At 35.7% G+C, this 19,928-nt stretch overlaps 1 protein-coding gene across 6 annotated transcripts in view; it reads left to right on the forward strand.

Moving 5' to 3' along the window:
• The window catches only part of LOC127956222 (cGMP-inhibited 3',5'-cyclic phosphodiesterase 3A-like), a 97,503-nt gene that overhangs the window by 40,948 nt on the left and 36,627 nt on the right, over positions 1–19,928 (forward strand). For all 6 annotated transcript variants that reach the window (XR_008153516.1, XM_052554018.1, XM_052554014.1 and 3 more), the window contains exon 2: positions 12,381–12,431. Coding sequence is in view for 5 of the 6 variants with exons in the window: in XM_052554018.1 (XP_052409978.1) it covers positions 12,381–12,431 (51 nt within the window). In the remaining variant the exon portion in view is untranslated. The remainder of the gene's footprint in view (positions 1–12,380; positions 12,432–19,928) is intronic.

The following is a 19,928-nucleotide window of genomic DNA, read 5'->3' on the forward strand; positions in this document are numbered from 1 at the left end:
TTAGTTCTCCCAAAAAGGAAAATTAGCCCATAAATTACTCAACCTCAAGGCATGCTAGGTGTATATGACTTTCTTCTTTCAGATGAATCCAGTCCGAGTTATATTAAAATTGTCTTTGATCTTTCAAGCTGTTTAATGGCACTCAGTGGGTGAAATAAAAAGGTCCTCCTGTAGCGAATCAATGTGTTTTTGTAAGAAAAATAAACATATTTAAAATGTAATAATCAATTTAATCTATATTGCGCTCACTGTTGTACACGGAAGCAGCTCTGGGCGGATGACACATGAGGTCGGCTATGCGCATGCTTGAGAGATCAAAACAAAACAATGGTCACTAATTATAAATATAAAACGAGGATTTGTAAAGAAGAGACTAGATTTCCTTTGCTAAAATAATAAAACTGTGCTTCCTTTGCTTCTGTTAACAAACGTTGGCTTTCATGAGACTCACTAACGCAGGCGCAATGCTGACCTCATACAACATGTACAACTGTTAGTACAACCTGCATTTAAGTAATCGTTACTTTTTGAATATGGATATTTTTCTTATAAAAACGCATTGATTTTTTGTTCACTCCCCAGAGACCCTTATTATTATGGATGGGTGCTTTTTATTTCACTTATTTTGGACTGATGCATGGCAACACCCACTGAGTGCAATTAAACAGCTTGAAAGATCAAAGATGATTTTTAATATAACTATGACTGGATTCGTCTGAAAGAACAATGTCATATACACCTAGCATGCCTTGAGGGTGAGTAATTCTCATTTTTGGGGGAACTAACCCTTTAATAAAACAAAGCAACCAATATTTAAATTTCTTAACAGACCAATATTGACCAATATTTAAATTTCTTAATAGAAAAGATTTAGGCCGATATTTAAATCTCGTAACAATATCTTAACTGATAACTGACCGATATTTAAATTTTTAACTGAACAAAACTTACCAATATTTACATCTTTTATTGGAACAAATATCGGTCAGTTTTGTTCTGTTATGAGAATCAAATATCTGTAAGTTTTGTTATATCAAGAGATTTAAATATCGGCCAGTTTTTGTTCTAGTTTTGCCCTCTTAATAAAACAAAATCAACCGATATTCAAATCTCTGATTAAAACATAACCAACTTGTATTTAAATCTATTTAAAAAATTCCAACCGATTTTCAAATCTCTTAATAGAACAAAACCATAACAAAAACATTTTCATCTCTTAATAGAATAAAAACAATATGTACATCTCTTAATAGAACAATATTGACCGATAATTAAATAAAGAACAAAACTGACCAACGTTTAAATGTCTTTGCATAACAAAACCAATTAATATTTCAGTCTCATAATAAAACAACACTGAAAAATATTTAAATCCCTTAAAGGGCTAGTTCACATGAGAATTAAAATTTGTCCCTCTTCTACTCACCCTCGAAATATCCTAAGTGAATGTGACTTTCTTCTTTAAAATAATATGCGGGTGTTTGTTATCAACTGTTCAGAAGAACTAAACTGTGCGCATCTGTAATAAAACGTCATGCAAGGACAATTTTTTGGACAACTTCGATTGGATTATTCGGAAAAATGAAAAGTCACATACACCTAGGATGCTTTGAGGGTGAGTAGAAGATGGAATTTTCATTATCGTGTGAACTAATCTTTTAATAAAACGATACTGACCAATATTTACATTTCTTAATTGAAAAAAAACGTCCTTTTGTTTTGAGTGCCTCCAGTACTGATATGTGTGCTACACCACACTAAATACAATAAAGCTAGATCTAAAAATCTGCAAGACCACTCATATTTTTGTTATATATTGTCATGTTTGCTTGTTTAAATTCATTTTTAAAGCCAATCCAGCATCTATGGCTACATTCTTTGCGAGAACCAGTTAATCCATACTCAAGTCTTTTCTTTACACACATGTCTGGGGACAATTTTAGTGTGTTCAATTAACCTAACCTGCATATCTTTGGTCTGTGGGAGGAAACTGGAGCACCCAGCCTAAACCCACGCAGACACAGGGAGATCATGCAAACTCCCCACAGAAATGCCTCCTGTTCTTTGCCGGGGCTCCAACCCGGGGACCTTCTTGGTTTGAGACAACAGTGCTAACCACCGAGCCATTGTGCTGCCCCATCACCTAGCACTAAAACCTGCTCTCTGTTAAAGTACTAAGTTAGCCCTATACAAAAAAAGTAATTCGACTTGAGGGATTATCTGTTGTGAAGCAGACGAAGCCTGTTGACAAGGCGTCTAAACGCCACTGTGTAAATGCAATTCATCTGGCGAAGGCGCACAGGGGACTCGACAGATGCTTCGATGAGCCTCATTGTGCATGTCTAGTTGAGCTAATGAGGTCAAGACCTTCAGCGCCGTGCCCGTGCGGTGCTCTCGTTTACTGGCTCTTCTTCCCAGGCCATTGTGTGACTGGCAGTCTCCTTTCCAGTGCTTTTATTCCATACAAGGCCCTGCCAGAAGCAACATGCGCACAGCACGAGATCTCAGGCCTACGTCACTCTCACTCACTACCCCAAAGCGACCTGGCGAGCAGCAGGCAGCACTGAGAGAGAGGAAGCTTTTAATTGGCCAGAAGCACTTTGAGTGAACACAATGTTCTCAGGGCCTGTCGTACGAACAAAGAACAGATTCGTCACTTGCTTCACGCTGCCCTGGTTTAACCTGTGCCCACAGGCAAAACGTGAAGGTTGCATGTGATGCTGACATTTTAACAGAGAGCAGAGGTTGTTTAGATGAAGCAGTTGGAGACGGTGAGAATCAAGGCGCCGAATGTCACCTCTTGAAGTCACTTTTTGTCACTGACGTCGGATGCTGTATTTATGTGCTGTAACTCACAGCGGTGAGCATATACAGTGCTGGGTGGTCCAGCTTCAGTTTGTTGGAGCCGACACCACCTTGAGCAGGAACCTTTATGACCGTGTGTGTGAGCTGAATGTGTGTCAATAAAATGGGACTGCTTTTGCCGTTAGTTGGTCCTCACCTGCACAAGTTTAACAGTAATTTCAACAGCATGTCCACTCTCCAGAAGACTTAAGTTTTAATGGACACTGTTTAAAATCAATTAAAGAAATAACTCACCCAGTTGAGTTCTGAGGGTTTGGGGTGAGAGAGATGTCTTGTTGGTAGTTTATTGTTTTCTATTTTTAGTTTTTTTTTTTCTTGTTTATTTATCTTATATATATAGTATTTATATTTATTGTTTATTTTATTTTATTTGTTTAGGTTTATTGCTTTCAGGATGGTGTTTCTTTTCTTTCTTTATTGGATCCCACTGTAAATTTAGTTTTCGCATAAATCAAAAAATGCAATTGTGAAATTCCAAACACAAATATTTATTCAATTGCATATTCTTAAAATTAAACGTAAGGAAGTTGAATTATGAATGGATTCACACTGAGAGATTTACAAACTAAAAAAAGCTTGATTTCTTTCTTTTTTTTCTTAAAAGATTAGATTTGTATTATTCTTTCCACTTTGTATGTAGTTTATATATTTCATAATATTTAATAAATCAACATCTATTAAATATTTATCTTTATTGTTGAATAGTAATGATGATTTATTTAATTTTTTTTTGGTGGACTTTTGTGGGTCAGGGAGGAATAACACTTAACACTAACACTTTACACTTCCCAGAATGCATCACTTGTGCATAATTTCTATGCAATGCAGTAAATCACTTCATCACTGCAAATTGGATTAAGTTACTTCGACTATGTCTTATCTGTCATAATGAGATTTCACATTCTGCTCGGCGTTTGACTTTTAACAAAGCAGTGACACATGAAAGAAATGAAGAATAGCAATTTACAGTCCCCGTTCTCCTCTATTGCCTCGCTAACCAGTGCTAATAATGATGTCGACACACATATTTCATCTGTCTTTTCTCTGTAACACACACACACACACTGATCCGTCACAGGGAGTTGATGCCGTGCAAACACATCTCCGAGTGGCCGTCAGTCACAACTGAGCATGCAAAAGATCCATCAAGCTCATTTCAAGCATCCCTGTCTAAAATTACCAATGCATTTCATCCATTACAAACCGGACAAATTGCCAATGCATTTTATCCATTGCAAACCGGACATTTCCAAAACGTGGGCCATATAAGCTTGACACCCCGCCTTAAGCAGATCCGAACTACTGCTCGCAATCCCATCATCCCTAATACAGTCAATTACACCTCAGTGAGAGAAAATCCTTCATCTGGTCACTGCAAGTGGCCTCTAATAGCCTTTACTTGACAGCTCTCACAGCCTGAGAATATATTAGGAGCGGCGAGTAAACTTAATCATGCTTCGTGTCGTTCTACCTCACGGCGTAGTTTGAACCGAATGGCTCTTTGTTCTGCAAATGGCCCCGTGCTGCCAAACGCCACTAGCGCGTGTGTCTTTTCCGAGGTTTTACGGCTCGGTGCATTTGGTCCGGTTAGCTCAGGCCGTTCCATTGCTCATGCTGTGTAACATGTAATGATATGGTGTTACCGCTGTTGTGGCTCCACTCAACTAAAAAACAGAAAATGGAATCCCGGGGAGCAATTTGTTCCTCTGGCCGCTTTGACTGGAGCACAGAGCGGGTTTAAACAGCGGCTCTTGTAGCACTGAAGGATTCGTTTCAGCAGTCAGACTCCTGGCGTCATTAAAAGTTGTTCACCGTAGCCAGGGGCTTTTGTGCAAAGCTGCATGCGAACTGCAAACGGCTTGAAATGTGTCGACTTTTACAATGCAGGTTAACTGTGCGCGTCCACGCTCAGCACTTGAACTGAGCTCTAGAGGGCTTTCATTTTTGCCAGGCAGTTGGTTTGTTCCTGATGTATATTGATACTAACTGTAAATCTGGCTTTCCTGTGGAGTGACGCAAGTGTGACCGAGAAGTTTGGCTGGAGATGTGGCTGAGCTGAGTCAAAGAGCAAATACAGTAGGTGATTTATTGGCGTGACGTGTTTTAGCCAGGCCAACTCACTATGATTAGCATGTGGAGTTAATGATGTGAGAGGTTCAACATGAACAATATTTAATATGCAATATAAGAGATTTTTGTGCTGCAACGAAGACATTGGCAAACAGATATATACTGTACATAGATAGATAGATAGATTGATTGTGGCAGAATGAAAGTTTGTCTGGTCGATGCTTTTGTCTTTCTTTTCCTGGAATCCTAAAACCCCTTCTCTGGGGTCTTTTGGTGCTTTACCCGACACCCCAACGCCGACCCTCTGGGACTGGATCTGAGTCGGGTCAGAGGTCGAGGTCTCAGGGGAGGCCAAGCATTTCCTGTCCAGCTCTTGTTTTTGTCTTTAGACCGGGATATTTGTGTGGACAGAAACCGTGGAGCGGCCGGTCGCTGACAGAGATATGTTTTCACAGGCGCACAGGGATGTCCACCGCCAGTCAGGCCCAGTGACCTAGAACAGACACTGAAAAGTCATCATCGCATCCAAATCACTCTTACGGGCTTTGGTTACTTGCTGTTGTCTTTAAACAAATATTTAGCCTGTTTTTTTAACAGAGCAGAAAGCGATTGTTGTGAGAAGATGGGTTATTTATCACTGTGTTGCTCAATGTCATGCTAAGATCCTAAAGATTGCTTGAAAATTAATCATTACATATCATTTGAACTGATAAACTGTATACCTTCAGAGCAATATAAGACACTTTTGATAAAAGCATCTGCTAAATGCATTTATATATATGACCCCGGAGCATAAAACCAGACTTAAGTGTCAATTTTTCAAAACTGAGATTTATACATAATCTGAAAGATGAATAAATACGCTTTCCATTGATGAATGGATTATTAGGATCAGACAATATTTCAACTATTTGACTATATGTAATCTGAGGGTGCAAAAAAAAAAATCTAAATACTGAGAAAATCGCCTTTGAATCGTCCAAATGAATTCTTAGCAATGCAGATTATTAATCAAAAATTAAGTTTTGATATATTTACGGTAGGAAATATATCTTCATGGAACATGATCTCACGAAAGTCAACATCAAATCAAAAAATGGTCTGACTTTTTTTTTCTAATGCACGTTTCTTGTAGAATATCCTGCTTTATTCTCTAAAATATGTCAGATTATAGAAGTAAAATGGGTTTCATGTTCATTTTTAACAAATGTGTCACATGCATATTATCAGTATTAAAGCTAACATTAACTAAATGCATGGTATACCTATATACTGTTTTTGTTGAAATGCAATTTTTATTTTTAAAATAAATATCTGTCAGGTGGCTAGATTGACTTTCTTAATGCAGGGTCCTTATATATTTTCTTGTTGAACATCCTGCTTTATTCCCTGCAATATGTACAGTTATGGCAGTGAAACATTTAGTGCATTTCAAAACATTTATCCCGCAGTGCTGACTTTATTTCTCTCATTTGTGAGTTCATATCTCACAATTCGGTGAAAAAACTCAGAATTGCATGTTTAAATGATGTGATTCTGAGAAAAAAAATCTAATGCACATCCCTTGCAAATTTTCTTGTTGAATATCCTGCTTTAACCCCTAAAATGTGTCCGATTATGGCAGTAAACGGTTTGTGATATGCATATTAGTAGTATCATAACACTATCATAATCTAAACTGAGCTCTTTTCAAAATATTCTGCATGCAAATGTTTAATTATTTTGAGTTGGAATACATTCAGATGCATGAATGTATCGCTTTCCTCTCTGTGTTGTCCTTTCTGAAGTGTTTTGGCAGCTCAGCAGGGTTTTCCTCACAGTAACTCCTCTCAGTATCGCTGCTGTCTGCGGCGCCATTAGGATTGCATTCACTGCGCCTCCTGCAGGACGCCAGAAATAAAATCAATAAAACGAGAGAGACACAAAGTGACAAAATAGAAGCCTAGTTCACTAAAAACCCAGCCTTATTTAAGCGTGAGCGTCATTTGTGCTGAGTCCAGCCTGAGCTGACAAGCGGAGCGAGTGCTGAGAGTCTGGAATGGTTGGAGGCTATTATTCATTTTTCATTGCAAAGACGAGACTTTTCACTTTACAATCTGACATGGGTATGACACAGGCATTACAAGGAGAGGGTGACTTATGAGAACATAACCCATGTCCCCATTTTTCAAAACACTTATAAATCATACAGAATGAGGTTTTTTTTTGAGAAAGTAAAAATGCACGTTTCCTGTGAGGGTTAGGGTTAGGTGTAGGGTTGGTGTAGGGCCATAGAATATACAGTTTGTACAGTATAAAAACCATTACGCCTATGGGATGAACCCACTTTTCACTGGTTACTGTTACTGTGTGTGTGTGAGTAACCCGTGAGCGCATGGGACGCTGGATATGAATGAATCATTGTGAAATAAGCGTGCGGTAATCTGGCACTGGGCTGCATCGGTCCTGTGTGATTTCCAGCTCTCCCACTGTCTCTACATTATTAAAAGAGCATTAGCGGTGTAATGACTGAGGGATGCGTCTCAAGTCCTGCTTTCGGCTGCTGCGGCTGACGGAGGTCATGTGTCCCTGACAGATTTCCAAAAACTTCCTGAATGGAGAACTAGTGTAATGCCTGCTGTTTTATAATACGAGTATGTGAAACGGTGTCATATGCATTTGACACTTCAGGATGTTCAGCGGAAATTATTTTGTGTTTGTTTTGGGTTATCTTAGATCTGGAGATTTTTTATCAAATATCAAATTTAAAAACTGCCAATAAAATATACTTAATATTAAAATGTATACGTTTAGAATAATAATAAGGATAATTACAAATGATTAGATATTGCAGTAAGGTTTTTCCTCCTACATTTATCCATTGTAGATGGATAAAGAAGTATAGCCAAGAAAAATGGCTATAAAAAGATACTTTAGTGTTCCTTAATGTATAGAATAAATTATGGGGCTTTTTTAAAAAAATCCAATTTTGTAAAAAAACAAACAAAAAAAATGCAATGATAATAACTTCAAAAAAAAAAAAAAAAGTCAATAAAAAGGTATTTTAAAGTCCTATAAATTATATTTAATACTAATACTGATATATAATGCTGTGTGTATGTGTATATATATATATATATATATATATATATATATATATATATATATATATATATATATATATAAAATTTTATTTTATGTATTTATTTCTTGGGGGGGGGGGGGTATCTGTATTAATGCATATATTTTCAAAGAATAAAAATGGCAATAAAAAGAGATCCATAATAATAACAGTAACATTTATGATAGTAGAAATTTATAAATAGTATTGTTTTTATTAATAAGAATAATTATTATTATTATTGTCATCATTATAGTTTAGATTTTTAGTTATTTTACTTAATGGTTTTTAATCCAATGAAATAAAATGCAATTTTTTTATTATGCAATAAAAAGATAAAGTCCCATACAGTACTCCATAGCAGGTACTCACTCCATTCATAAAGAACATTCACACACAGTGCACAGCAGAAATATCAATGGAAGGGTAGTATGTAGTTCTGAACACAACTGGAGAGATGGAGGGAAAGCGAGCGAGAAAAGAGCGCGTCTTTGCTGCTGGTGGGACTGCTGGCGTCAGCTCGTTCATGCAATATTAAAGCGCTGCTGCATCATGCACCTTATTATGAGGATTGCTTCATCTGTCACTTAGTCCTCTGAGAGCTGCGCCACTCTGTCCCGACTAGTTCTCCTCCATTCACCCCTTTCACTTAGAAAAGAGAGAGCTCGGGTTATTAATGGCAGATTATTGTCTGTCCTCGCTACAATGACGTCTGAATAAAGAGAAATCTCATTAACACGGTCCGTTAGTGTCGGTCCCTTGAGAAATCCTCTCTAGCGAGCGTTGCTTTTGTATCGGGGGAAGATAAATATTTGTGAAGACGCAGTTAAATCCATTGTGTTTGCAAATATTTCAAATGAAGGGCAAGCGGAGTAATAGTTCAGATATCTGATGATTTGATCGAGTGAGTGACGGCGCTGGCCGCGGCAAGCCTTTGAAATATCTTGGAAAATCTCTCCTCTGTCCATTCTCCCGCGCTTTATGAATAGTTTAATGATTTTAACAGCGGTAGATGAGGGTGGATCTACGTCAGGCTCTGTTATTAATATAGCAGCTAAATGCCACACTGCCGTTTCAGTGAAATAAACCCCAGACCAGAAAAACCTTGAGGCTTTGCCTGTGCCTCGTTGACTTTTCAAAGAAGTGTTTCTCTCGGGAAGTCGTCTGAAAATGTGTTTTGTCCCAGAGGAAGCGATTGCCCGCTGAAGGTGTTTTGTTCGGAGCGCAGATACACCTGTCCTGCAGCTGGACCTCAACTGAAATGACTCGCCTGTTCAACTTTAGTGATGTTTGTCTTGTTTTAGTTTTTTATAATATCGGTCATAACTGAGGAGAAACAATAGGTGTGGATCTAATGTTTGTTTAACTTTTCCTAGTTTACCAGTTAAACGGGTGTTAAAGGAATAGTTCATCCAAAAATTTTAATTTTCTGAAAAAGTTCTCACCCTAAGACTCACCCAAGATGTAGATTTGGAGAAATGTAGCATTGCATCACTTACTCACCAATGGATGCTCTGCAGTGAATGGGTGCCGTCAGAATGAGAGTCCAGACAGCTGATTAAAACATCACAATAATCCAAAAGTAATTCACACCACTGTAGTCCATCAGTTAAGGTCTTTTGAAGATTAAAACTGTGTGTTTTTAAGTTCAACCCTTTGCTTTTGGCTAAAATACGAGTCCATAATCCATTATAACGCTTCTTCCAGTGAAAAGAAAGTCCATCTCCTGTTGTCTCTTACAATAAAGTCCAGTCACACATTTGTTTAGAGCTGGTTTGGACTGTTTCGGCTTGGAAACGGTGATTGATCTGGTCAGATTTCTCTCCTGATTCAGACATTTCCACTGAAGAAAGCAGTATTATGGATTATGGACTCATATTTTAGCCAGAAGCAACAGTTTGAAGTTAAAAACATCTTAATGATGGATTTGTTTCTTACAAACACAAAGCTTTTGCCTTCATAAGATGTGAACTGATGGACTGGAGTGCTGTGGATTATTGTGATGTTTTTATCAGCTGTTTGGACTCTCATTCTGACGGCACCCATTCACTGCAGAGCATCCATTGGTGAGCAAGTGATGCAATGCTACATTTCTCCAAATCTGATGAAGAAACAAACTCATCTACATCTTGGATGACCAGATGACCATAACTACGTTAATAAATAAAAGTTAATATAATGCTTTAACGTATAACCTTGTAGTTTTATTGCCAAACCAATCTAAAGGAACAAATGGTTTGTGAATCATCTCTAGAAACAGCGCTGTGTTTTAAAGCCTCGTAAGTGTCAGAAAAGCCTTTTTGACTTGCGAGCAACTGAACTAATGAATGAATGCATGATGGCAAAGTCATGAAAGACAGTCATTGGTTTCCTAAAGCTGCAGCTGAGGACACGGCTTGACCCTCGGCCAGAGAGCCTTTACGTAACATTATGTAACCCGGCCGAGATTCCTCTGATTGACACTGAGTTAAGGACAGGACTCTTTCCAGTCTGTCAAAACATCACGCTGCTGTGTGACGGACAAAAAGAAAACTAGCAGAAAAGATATCATGATACCAGCCATATTCATGTACCAGCGTGTTCACTTTAAATGTGCGAAGAGAGACGTCACATATTCCATTTCCTTTGCTGAAAATGTCATTACACATTTAAAAATGATATATTTTAATAGTAAAAGACTACGGTGAACAGTTTTACAGTTCTCTTCCTCTGTACAATGAAAAACTAATGGTCTTATAGTTTCTTAGTTTTTTTCTAATTACTTATATACAGTGAGTGCATTGTGTGTTTTTGGTACAGCTTGTGAAAAAGCTACTTTTGAATAATGACATGACTTATTTTTATGTTTATTATTTTGGCGGTTGTGTTATATAAAAATACGAAACAGATTTTAGTATGTCAGTATTGCTCAATATCTTTATGATAATATATTATAATATCATTATAGTATTATCATTTAGTTCTCTGAAATATGTTTTGATTTTATTCTCTTTTGTTTTGTTCCATATTTGATTAAAAATATCAATAAATAGATCTAAAATAAAATAAACTTATTTTTACTGTTAATTTACTGTAAAGTTAAATACACTAAATAAAGTTGAATATATTTGATAATAGTATATTTAATATCATTATGATATTATTTATTATAATAACATTAAATATAAATGATAATAAATATTGTTCTTGTTGTTGTTGTACATTACTGGAGCTATTATGTTGTTTATTTTGTGCTATAAATGTAAATGTAATATATATATATATATATATATATATATATATATATATATATATATATATATATATATATATATATATATATATATATATATATATATTACATTTATTTTATTTAAATATATATTATTATATTATGTTATTAAAGTAACCATAGCTACATATAAATAATATAATAAATATAAAATATATACAATTATTTAATAATATATACATTTTGAATACATTATATATGTTTATAGTTATTTAAAATAAATGTTTTTTAGATTTTGTACATTTTGTTAGATGAATAGTTCAATGCGTGAAACCTGAAACATGTGTATTTCTAGCAATCACAGCTACATCTATTATTGTTTTTTTAATAAAGTGCAGATTACACATGTATCAGAAGTGAACTGTTGTTTTTGTCCTCAACCTGATATAATATATTGAAAGTTATGAAGGCTGTAAATACTCCTGTAGTCCTGTTTCCCAGCGGTGATCTGAGGGTGGCCCTGATTTACAGCCTGTCCTGTCCCGCTGTATACAATAAACCCAGACAGAATGCCATTTGTTTGGCTTCCTCTCCCTTCAAACCCAAGGAAAATATTCAGCATTTTATTTTTAAAAGCCCAGTTTCCCAGGCTCGTGTCCTGGGGCTATTTCGGCGGGGTTTAAAGGGCACCTCGTCCGCGGGTGTTTCTCGGACAGGGTGCTTCACGACACATTTTTTACGTGTGACTCTCGAGCCAACGAGGACTGTTTTCCACCCTGCGGGAACCTCCTACTGTCTGTTAATTAGAGTGTGTAAAGTTTACAGCCTTTGAGAAGCTGTTAAGCGGCAAAGAGCGACGAGTAAAGGCAGCCTGACTGTGAAATTGAATTATGAGCGTGTGTCACTGAACAAAATGGAAAGTGTGCGAGAGGGAGGAGGGAGAGAGAGAGAGAGAGGAATCCCTGGAGCGCTGATACTTCCTCTCTCTCTCTCTCTCTCTCTCTCTGTGCTGTGTTTTTAGTGAGCGAGGTAGAGCGTGTAGCCTCACTAGATGCTGAATAGTGAATGGTGAATGGAATATGTGCTGCGCCGCTGTGTGTGTGTGACTCTAACATCCCGTCTGTCTGTCCACAGATGCTCCCACAGCAAGAATGGGACCACAAAAGAGGCGCCCGAGGATCTCAGGTCAGTGTCTGGAGGATTGAGAAAGAGCTGATGGATGTCTGAGAGGGAAACTGAAAGAAGCTTTCTGGATCATTGTTCATCCTAAAAAAAAAAAAAAAAAAAAAATTTACTAAAAGAAAATGAAGCCTGGTTTAGATTTTTGAAGGTTTTGCATTGACACATTATTTTCAAAACAATTAATTCTATTTCTTCCAAAAGTGTTTTATTTAAGGAAAATGAAGGCTATTTTATAGTCATTACGTTTTACTTGTCTTGACACGATTTAAACAACAACAACAAAACTGTATGCATAATCCTCCTAAAATTTGCAAATTATTTTTTTTCATGATTTTAAATTAAGGATTTTTTTGTAATGTTATATTATTTTCTAAACAATTAAGCATGTTTTCTCCCAAAATTCTCGAAAGAAGAAAAAAGAAAGTGGATTTTTATTTAACGAAAATGAGGCCAGTTTTAGTCATTAAAGTTTTATTTGCCTTAAGACATAATTTTTTTAAACAATTAAGCATGATTCTCCCACAATTTGCAGAAGAAAACTATATACAATTTAGTTTTACTTAAAGTAAAAAAAAATAATAATTTAAAATAAATAGCTTATTTTAGTCATCAAGGTGCCTCGTGACATTATTTTACAAACAACTGCACATATTGCTTCCAAAATTCACAGAAAGCCTCTTACTATCATTTAAAAAATATTTTTAATATTTTTCAAGTTGCTTTTTAGTTATGCTTATTGAAGTTTAATAATAATAATAATTATTATTATTATTATCATTATTATTGTATATTAAAGTTAAAAAACAGAATAACGAGAATCTAATGAAGAATTAAAAATAATGCACAAAAAATTTGTAGTGGAATTATTTTGTCTCCGATATTGCTAGTATATTTCACAAATAATTACAAGGAAAAGGTTAGTAATGCATTGAATTAATCTTGAACTTTTGTATTTTAGTTATATATAGTTAGTTATATATATATATACGCTTCAGTATTCTTTGTTTTTATTCAACTTCAAAAATCATTGACTATAAAAAAAAACAAAAAAAATTAAGATGCAAGGAGATTTTCAGCATTGCATTAATGAAAATGTGTGGTTAATTTGTGCTCAATTGTCAAGAAAATAATGCCACACTCAAGCAAGTCCTAATCGTCCGGAATCGTTCTCAATGCTAAATACAATATCTAATCGTTGTTTTGATTTTGGGGTGAAGTGGGGCCTGTGAGTTGTTGGTTTTGTTGCTAGATCTCTGATTAATCATTATGACTACAGTGTAAATAAGTCTGTGAGTTGGTGACCTGTGTGTGACCCCGTGCTTGTAACCGGGATATGAGCTCTTTCAAACATCCTAGTGACATCATCACCTTTGACCTGCTCTGCTGCTCCTTTGAACTTCACAATATGAATGTGCTTGTGAAACTTAAGGACGTGCATCAGAAACATTCTTTCATGCTAAAAAGTGTTTTTCCACCAAAATGATGTCACTTCCTGGAGGATGATGATAGCCTGAATGCACTGTAAGTCGCTTTGGATAAAAGCGTCCGCTAAATGCATAAATGTAATGATGTTGGTCAACAGCTGCCAGGATAAAAGGTCTGGCTATTTTAAAGTATTAAGAATTAAGTATTTTGTATCTTGTGAATGTTGTTGTTAACTTTACCTACTTTAGTGGCTGTTTTATGTAATAATGTTACTATTCGCTAATAATAAGTTAAAAATAATAATAATAATATATAAATAAAAAGAAAAGAACTTCCAAGAAGAAAAGAGGAATTGGATTTGGGGGGACGCAATGTTATTTTAAACCTTAAAGTATTCTTAAAATGAAAAGTTGATTCTGTTAGCATTATTTAAAGAAGTCATATGATGCGATTTAAATTTTTCCTTTCTCTTTGGAGTGTTACAAGCTCTTGGTGCATGAAGAAGATCTGTAAAGTAGCAAAGACTAAAGTCTTAAATCCAAAGAGATATTCTTTATCAAAGTTAAGACTGCCACGCCCCCTAAAACACCTAATTTAGACACGCCCCCACATGTCTACATCACTGTGTGGAAATATTTGCATAATGCCGCGTGGATTCAGTAACACAGTTAGTGTTGAACAGTCATGTCAAGGAGATGTGTGTGGATCTAGACGAGAGCAACAGCACTTTATTTGGTCTTCTGAAAGTAGATGCATTTAGGAATCTTTAAGATTACCTTTAATAGAACAGCAACGCATTTTATGGACGGACATTTCCTAAACCTAGGAGAGGAGGTACTTCTGACTTTGCTACGACAATCTGCTCGCGATTATGGAAAGGGGCTTTACATTTCCAACGAGTGCTTGCGGTGATCGGCCAATCACAATGCACTGGGTCAGTTGGCCAATCAGAGCAGACTGCGCTTGTCAGAAGGAGGGACTTTGTAGAAAACTACGGATTTGAGAAAGACGGGGCATAGAGGACCTACAATAATGTAGAGTATTCGAAAAATAATGTGTTTTATTTTGAAAAGTGAAAATTAAATGTTCTGTTAAACCAAATACACAAAATAATGATCTTTAAAAAAGCATCTTGAATATAAAATGAATGAACTAACTAATGTATTGTTATTGTTAGGTAATCCTAGTTAATGCAATGTCAACTAATGGGATCTTATTATAAAATGTTATCAATTTTATAATATACATAATGGATAATTTCCCAATAGTGTGTGTGTGTGTGCGTGTGAAAGTATGTGTGTTAGTCGAGTGTGTGTGAGAGCAGGGAGTAGCGGTGACGTCTATAATGACGTGTTTCTGTTCTCGGTGCCTGTGCGTTTGTCCCTTGGTTCTTCATTCATTCCCAGAAGTCTAACCTCCACCTATTTCTGCCTTTGCCTGCGACAGAGAGGAAGCTCTCGAGTCCTTTTCTTTCCGTTGGGTCGCTCTGTGCTGTGGCATCGTGGCACGGCAGAAAGACGGCGCTTGCATCCGTAGCGCTAACAGCCGTTTGCACGAGGGGATTTGTGTGTAAAGCCGCTGAGGTGAAACTAGACCGCTGGAGATCAGTTAATATTATTGTGGCACTGACAGAGACATACGTTAAAGTGTAATACACGGCTGAACATGACCTTAGAAATCAGCTGTCAGTCAGAGAGCCTCACAATAGAGCTGTCAGAGCGTGCCGGGCCAGTGAGGGCGCCTCCCATAATGCACTGGGCCTTGAGAGAAGCGTGAGGCCGTGAGCTGATAGTGCAAACAATGCACAGGAGGAAAGAACGCTGTGTGTGTGTGGAATCACAGTTCTTAGTGAGCATCTTGTGTGTGTGTGTGTATTTGTGTTTATTTATGCCACTGCTTATGCAAACGCAGTGTTCAGTCCTGTTTGACAAAAACACAACTAAAATCATAATCAAGGTGGAAAATATAAAAATTCAAACTCATTCAAAATATTAATAGCAACTATAATAGTTTCTTGATAATACAAAAAAAAACTGTGGTCAATCAAAAATAACATTATATTTGAACTTTATGTATGATTTTTTTGTATACCAGAAATGTTTGTGAACGCATATAGATTGGAATTAATTCATTGTTAATAAAATAGTTTACTCTATATTCTGTTATATTCTTGTGTTTATGTACAGAAGGCTCCTAAAAGCATGCATTTGACTTTTACTACCTTTAACTGAAATACTCAACAAGATTCAAGTTAAAGAGAGAAAACTACAAAACTGTATAAAGATATCTACTAATGTTAATAAAATAATAAAATATAAGATGAATTTAGATTATATTATTCACAAATAACTTCTGAAAATGACAATACAATCAGATTTATATATATATATATATATATTCTGTATATATATACCTTAAAATGAAAACTGACTGTCGAAGCAGAGAGTTTCTTCATATCTATAGCGTTTAATGCAATATGTGCACATTTTGTTGTGCAGTGAACAAGCTTGCATTATTAGAAGTGTCTGCATTTCAGGCAAATGAATAGTGGGAAGTGTGTGTGTGTGTGTGTGTTCAGTGTCTAAGCCTTCTTATCAGAAGGATATCCTCCCGCTGAGGATCGATGCTGCTCTTTCTGCTTCACAGCCATATTCAGACACACATCATGCACAGACATTATTTGTGTGTGTGTTAGAGAGCTAACAAAGCTCGTTCTCTTTTCTAATTAACCAGTTGTTTTATCATTAGTCAATTAGGGGACTTGGTTTTCTCTGTTTGCTGCATGAAAGACTGATTAGCACTTCTCGTTCATCCACCAGCTTCCAAAGCGCAGCCAATCGTGTGCATGATTTCTGCCTGCTTTCCTCTCATTGATCTGTGGAAAGCAGCCATCTCCAGGATCCCCAGGCTGATAACGGTGTGCAGCAGTGCAAACACGGCTGTCGGCTGAACCTGTGACCCTTGACCTGATGGAGAGCGAGTGTGTGCACCTCAGGAGACTCGTCTCTTCCTCGCACCCTTCCCAGGGTGCACTGCGTCTCCCATGAGGCTGTTATGTTGGTGTTTGTGTTCGATTACCATCACTCTCATTAGCAACAGCCACGTCACTGCTCTTTTACATAAACTTTTCTAACAAAATAACTTTTACGTTACATTTAGCCGCAAATAAAATATGTATTATATATTATAATATATGGTGCATTTTAACCCGAAAATTCTTATCTGTTTTGAATTTAAATGCAATAAAAAAATAGAGAATTAGCAAAGTTGACTTTTCTTATTAGATCCCTATCACTGTATAGTAAATAATTACTGCAATGGTCTGCTTAATTAATTATAAGAGAGTTAATTAAAGCATTAATTAAAGAGAGTAAAAAATTGAAAAAACTTTCAATAATACATTTTATTATTTTGTGCATTATAGTTATATTTTATTAATTTTATTTTGTGTAATATTCGGAAATAGAAAAAAGGTATATGTATTAAATTTAAATATTAATAATTTGGGGTGAAAAGAAATAAGAAATTATATTTAGCTTGGAATTAGTGAACGTTATTCGAGATTAATCACATTTTTGTTTACATGATACATGTGTGAACTGTGTATATTTATTTTTTGATATTATTATTCATATAATTTATATTGTATATAAATATATTTAAAATAAAAACACAAAAAACTCTTAAATATATACATGCATGTATGTGTTTATATGTATAGGCATAATAAATATACACAGTACACACATATATATTATGTAAACAATTTTTTTTAATTTAATCACAATTAATCGTTTGACTGCACTACTAGAAATAGTATATAAACTATATTTTATAATATTTTTTTAAATAATATTTTACTGTATATTATATCAATTTAAAACACAAAATTGTAATTTAAAATCTAAAATGGTATAAATACAATGCATAAATACTATAATAATAATAATATATAAAAAAAAATGGTTGCATGGTTATTGTTTTATATTGGGGTGAGATATGATCAGTGCAGGTTTCTGAAAGGTTGCCTCCCATTGGTAGCAGTCACTGCTCATTTGCATAAACACAAAGTTTTCTCAGTTTTATCTCATCCCGTTCATCATCAGTAGTCACTGCTGGAAATCTCTAACTCTCTTTGAAACTAAATGACGGTTACTTTGGCACTGCAAACTCACCGTCAGCTTGAACGTCTCTTCAGAGAAACTATCAAGTGTCTCTGTGTCACCGGGAAAAAAAACTGTGAAGGAGTGGAAGGTATTTTTGGTGACCAATTTAGCCCAAACAACTGTTTATTGTGTGGGCCCTGAGGTAATGCTCTATGCCCGGCTGACACTTAGCAACAGGCTATTTTCAATCTAAATGCTTCCTGTGGTGTGAGGAGCACCTACAGTATCTGACAGCAGCGGCGCAAGCGTGCACACACACACACACACACACACACCGTCTACAGCAGGCGCTCCAGCAGCTCCAGACTGATCTGTGAGTGACACTGGCATCATGAGGCAGAGACGTGCCACCGCGGGGCTGCTCCGCTCGTGTCACGGCCAGCAGGTGGGACATACGCAGTATTCTTTTCATCGTTGCTGATATTCATCTATGCACAAGACTAGATTGGATGCACTTTACTGAAATGTTTTCGCTGGAGCTTAAAAGCATGTTGGGGTTTGTTTAGATGCTTGAAATGAATCATCGTGCATGTACGTGTTTCTGTCCCACTTTATATTAAACTTCTGTGTCAATTAAATTAATAATTTGGTGCAATGCACTTATTGTATTCATGCATGTTTTTACATTTTTTTAAATACCTGCATGAAATTACATCTGTAATTAATTTCTGTAATTACATTTAGTGTAATTACACCGTTGACCCATCCCTCGCACCTTAACCCACTATAAACCTACCCATACCACCAAACTTAACCGGATCCCACCTCAACAAGTGTTTTGCAATACAATATGAACACAATAAGTACATTGTACACGTGGTTACGGCCACTTAATATAAAGTGCGTCCCGTGCTTCTTTGCACAACCAAAATCTTAATTGATTTTAATTTTTTAAAGGTTTTTTTTTTATTGTATTTGATAAATAATTTTAGTTTTAACTGATAATCCACCTTGTTGATAGTTGAATATAAAGTGAAAACTGAGTATATAATCTTGTGCATTGTATTATGAAAATAAGTTAGAGTCAGATACAGTTTTGTTTTAGTATCATTTATCTAGTATTATAGTTTTTAGTCAATATTTTTATATTATCTGTTTTTAGTTTTAGTCATTTGTATCAGTGTTTAGTAGTTTTTTTTTTTTATTTAGTACTTAAACATTTAAAATAAATAAATAAAAAAACAAGATTGTCAACTAGCTGAAATATATATAAGCTTTTTAAATTTGACTTTATTTCTTTATATTTTTATTTCAAAGTTTAAGTGTTTTTGTTGCATTTTTGTCAAGTTTTAGTCTTTGTAGTTTATTTAGTTTTAGTTAAAATGAAATTGACATTTGTTGCTTTGCAACTAGCTGAAATAAATTGTAAAAAAAAAAATATATATATATATATATATATATTAGTTTATTTCAGTTCATTTTATTAATTTATTAATGGTATTAGTTTTAGTTAACGATAATAATAATGCTGTTCAGATGTGACTCACGCACAACTCATTAAGGAAAGCGATCCACAGTTTTCCAAGACATCAAGTGGAAGGATTTCTCAGTCATACAGTATTTCCTGTGAATCACGCCGTGTGTTTTTGTGGAAAAGGAGATTTAGGGACTCTCAGAGGTGCTGTAAATCACTAGTCCACTTACGGATTTATCCTCGTCTCGATTACCTTCCCGGCTCGTGTGCGTTACGATGACAAAAAATGATGTTCACTTTTGCACTGAGAAAAAATGCAATGAGATGAAGTATAATATTTAGATTCGGAGGATTCAGATCATTAGTTTGAGTCTGGATTAAAGACCACTGAATTTGTGGGATGCCACAAAATCTCAAGTAACCCACCTATGAAAACCACCGTGCATAATATTAACATGGTCTGTAGTCTAGATAGAGGTTGAAATTCCCTTGGCT

This window comes from Carassius gibelio, chromosome B4 (genome assembly GCF_023724105.1).
Source record: "Carassius gibelio isolate Cgi1373 ecotype wild population from Czech Republic chromosome B4, carGib1.2-hapl.c, whole genome shotgun sequence".
Lineage (NCBI taxonomy): Eukaryota > Metazoa > Chordata > Actinopteri > Cypriniformes > Cyprinidae > Carassius > Carassius gibelio.